Source organism: Primulina huaijiensis, chromosome 13 (assembly GCF_012295235.1).
Source record: "Primulina huaijiensis isolate GDHJ02 chromosome 13, ASM1229523v2, whole genome shotgun sequence".
Lineage (NCBI taxonomy): Eukaryota > Viridiplantae > Streptophyta > Magnoliopsida > Lamiales > Gesneriaceae > Primulina > Primulina huaijiensis.
The window spans coordinates 10,147,140-10,151,586 of record NC_133318.1 but is presented as its reverse complement, the minus strand read 5'-3'; the positions used below and the strand labels follow the sequence as shown (position 1 = coordinate 10,151,586).

Here is a 4,447-nt window from a genome sequence, read left to right as displayed (position 1 = left end):
CAAAAACTAACCTATATGGTGACATCCCTAATGATGTCTTAAATGCAGTTCTATATACCCATAATGCATCAGTTAATCTTAAAGACCAATCTTTTCGATTTGGATTAACTGTTTTTTTCTAAAATTTGTTTTATTTCTCTATTTGAAAGTTCAACTTGACCATTACTTTGAGGATGATATGGGGTAGAAACTTTATGTGTAATGCCATATTTTCTTAACAAAGAAGAAAATGATTTATTTATAAAATGACTTCCTCCATCACTAATTATTGCTTTAGGTATTCCAAAACGGCTAAAAATATTTTCTTTCAAAAATTTTATATCAACTTTATGATCATTAGTTCTACATGCAATTGCTTCGATCCATTTTGAAATATAACCAACAGCGACTAAAATGTACGTATATCCAAAATATAATGGAAATTGACCCAAAAAATCTATCCTCCAACTATCGAATATTTCAATAATTATGATTGGATTTAAAGGCATCATGTTTCGTTTTGAAATTGATCTCATCTTCTGACAGTTTTCACAAGATTTGAAAAATAAATACGTATCTTCGAATAAAGAGGGCCAATAAAATCCACATTGTAAGATTTTTGCAGCTGTTTTATTGGATGAAAAATGACCTCCACATGCTTCAGAATGACAAAATTTAATAACATTACTTACTTCATTGTCGGGTATGCATCGTCGAAAAATTTGGANACCCACTAGAATGCGTATCAAGAACATCTAGAAAATTATCCAAAGGTTCTTTACTCAGACCATTCTTAATTAATAAAATTTTATCTTCTCTATTCATTGATGTCATTCCAACATTTTTGCATTTCCCTTTACAAGTACACCTTGCACATTTATGACATCCACCTATACGTTTAGCTCTTCGCTTTTTGGCATATGTGCTTTTACCAAATCCTGGCATATGTCTTATTATCATTTCACTTGCTTCCCCAACAAATCGGACTTTTGCTTCAAATATCAAACGGATATCATTCGGTATGCCATATGACATCATCAACCTTAGCCGCTCACATCTAGCTTTATAAATTTTTTTCAACGCATTATCAGGTAAACAAGCAAAATATTTACGAAGATTCACAATACAAGCATCCATATTATTATTATTATTATTATTATTATTATTATTATTATTATTATTATTATTATTATTATTATATATTTCAATTATTTTGGGAAAACTGAAAAAACCGACTTAGATAGTCACGGAGTACCGTTATCCGCCACTTAACCGGGAAATGAACTAGAATCTGCAAAAACAAAATGAAAATATCAAACAACTATTGTGGATCATATAAAGGCATAAAATCATCATTAAGAATTTCATTTTCTATAAAAGGCTTAAGTCTTTGCCCATTAACTTTAAACACGTCATTATTTTTAGGATTTTCAATATCAACAGCACCATGAGGATAAACAAATTTAACTATAAATGGTCCTGACCATCTCGATCTTAGTTTTCCTGGAAATAAATGCAAACGAGAATTATAAAGTAAAACTTTTTGTCCAATTTCAAATGACTTTCTCATAATATTTTTATCATGAAAGGCTTTAGTTTTATCTTTATAAATCTTTGAATTTTCATATGCATCATTTCTTAATTCTTCAAGTTCATTTAATTGCAATTTTCTTAATTTAGATGCATCATCTAAATTAATATTAAATGCTTTAATTGCCCAATAAGCTTTATGTTCAAGTTCAACCGGTAAATGACAATGCTTACCAAAAACTAACCTATATGGTGACATCCCTAATGATGTCTTAAATGCAGTTCTATATGCCCATAATGCATCAGTTAATCTTAAAGACCAATCTTTTCGATTTGGATTAACTGTTTTTTCTAAAATTTGTTTTATTTCTCTATTTGCAAGTTCAACTTGACCATTACTTTGAGGATGATATGGGGTAGAAACTTTATGTGTAATGCCATATTTTCTTAACAAAGAAGAAAATGATTTATTTATAAAATGACTTCCCCCATCACTAATTATTGCTCTAGGTATTCCAAATCGACTAAAAATATTTTCTTTTAAAAATTTTATAACAACTTTATGATCATTAGTTCTACATGCAATTGCTTCAATCCATTTTGAAACATAATCAACAGCGACTAAAATGTACGTATATCCAAAAGATAATGGAAATGGACCCATAAAATCTATCCCCCAACTATCGAATATTTCAATAATTATGATTGGATTTAAAGGCATCATGTTTCGTTTTGAAATTGATCCCATCTTCTGACAGTTTTCACAAGATTTGCAAAATAAATGCGTATCTTTGAATAAAGAGGGCCAATAAAATCCACATTGTAAGATTTTTGCAGCTGTTTTATTGGATGAAAAATGACCTCCACATGCTTCAGAATGACAAAATTTAATAACATTACTTACTTCATTGTCGGGTATGCATCGTCGAAAAATTTGGTCAGGACAATACTTAAACAAGTAAGGATCATCCCAATAAAATTTTTTAACTTCTATCAAGAATTTATTCTTATCCTGTGAATTCCAATGAGAAGGCATTTTATTTGTCACAATAAAATTTACAATGTTAGCAAACCAGGGCATAATAGTAGCATAAAACAACTGATCATCTGGAAAATTTTCATTTATTGGTATTTCATTATGAGATGATTCAGTCATTATTCTAGATAAATGATCGGCTACGACATTTTCTTTTCCTTTTTTATCTTTAATTATAATATCAAATTCTTGTAACAATAAAATCCACCGTATTAATCTTGGCTTAGCATCTTGTTTATTTGATAAATATTTTACGGCAGAATGATCAGTGTACACAATAGTAGTAGAACCAATTAAATAAGATCGAAACTTATCTAATGCAAATACTACTGAAAGTAATTCTTTTTCAGTAGTTGAATAATTTATTTGGGCACTATTTAAGGTTCTACTAGCATAATAGATTGCATACGGTTTTCCTTCTTTTCTCTGTCCTAACACAGCTCCTATAGCATAATCACTTGCATCACTTATTAATTCAAATGGTAAAGACCAATCTGGAGGTTGTAAAATAGGTGATGTAATTAAAAGATTAATTATTTTTTTAAAAGCATTTTCACATTTCTGAGTCCATTCAAATTGTGTATCTTTTGTTAAAAAATTCGAAATTGGTTTAGATATTATGCTGAAATTTTTTATAAACCTTCTATAAAAACCTGCATGACCCAAGAATGATCGAACTTCTTTGACCTTTTTTGTGATGTTAAATTAGTAATAACATCAACTTTGGCTTTATCAACTTCAATTCCTTTTTCAGATATCACATGACCTAACACAATCCCAGATTTAACCATATAATGATATTTTTCCCAATTTAAAACAAGATTTTTTTCTTCACATCGTTTTAATACTTCTTCTAGGTTTTTAAGAGAATTTTCAAATGATTTTCCAAAAACAGTTATATCATCCATAAAAATTTCTACAAATTCTTTAATCATATCACTGAAAATACTTAACGTGCATCTTTGAAAAGTAGCCGGAGCATTACATAAACCAAATGGCATTCTTTTAAATGCAAAAGTTCCGAAAGGACAAGTGAAAGTAGTTTTTTCTTGATCTTCTAATGATATATGTATTGATAATACCCCGAATACCCATAAAAAAAACAATAATAAGAATTTCCTGCTACTTTTTCTAGAATTTGATCTAACAATTGTAGTGGGAATTGATCTTTTCTAGTTGTATCATTTAATTTTCTATAATCAATACACATACGTTAACTAGATGGAATCCTAGCTTGTAATAACTCTCCCTTTTCATTTTTTATAACAGTGATGCCTGACTTTTTAGGTACTACATGTGTTGGACTAACCCATTTACTATATGAGATTGGATAGATAATTCCTGCGTCTAATAGTTTTAATACTTCATTATTAACAACTTCCTTCATATGTGGATTTAACTTTCTTTGTGGTTGTTGATATGTTTTAGCATTTTTTTCCAAATGAATTTTATGTGTGCAAATTAAAGGATTTATACCTTTTATATCTTTCAAAGTCAATCCAATTGCATTTTTATATTTTTTAAGTAATTTAATTAAATCTTCTTCTTGATTTGGTAGAAGAGTGGAAGAAATTACAACAGAAAATGTTTTATTTTCACCAAGAAATACATATTTCAATTCGAATGGTAAAACTTTTAATTCAAGTTTTGTATTATCATCTTCTTTAAAATTATTTTCAGACTCAAAGTTTTCTATTGAAAAAACTTCAGATTGTTGATTTAAGTTTTCTTCTTGTATATTTTCTTCCACAATTGTTTCAATTTCATTATCATATTCATTTTCATTAATACTTGGTTGTTTACATAAATTGAACACATTAAGTTCTAGAGTCATATTTCCAAAAGACAATTTCATTATTCCATTTCGACAATTAATTAAAGCATTTGAAGTTGCTAGAAATG

At 28.5% G+C, this 4,447-nt stretch overlaps 1 protein-coding gene across 1 annotated transcript in view; it reads right to left on the bottom strand.

The window, feature by feature from the left end:
* The window catches only part of LOC140991200 (uncharacterized), an 83,624-nt gene that overhangs the window by 2,374 nt on the left and 76,803 nt on the right, over positions 1 to 4,447 (bottom strand). Inside the window, exon 8 of the mRNA XM_073461151.1 lies at positions 1,610 to 2,381. Within this exon, the coding sequence (XP_073317252.1) occupies positions 1,610 to 2,381 (772 nt within the window). The remainder of the gene's footprint in view (positions 1 to 1,609; positions 2,382 to 4,447) is intronic.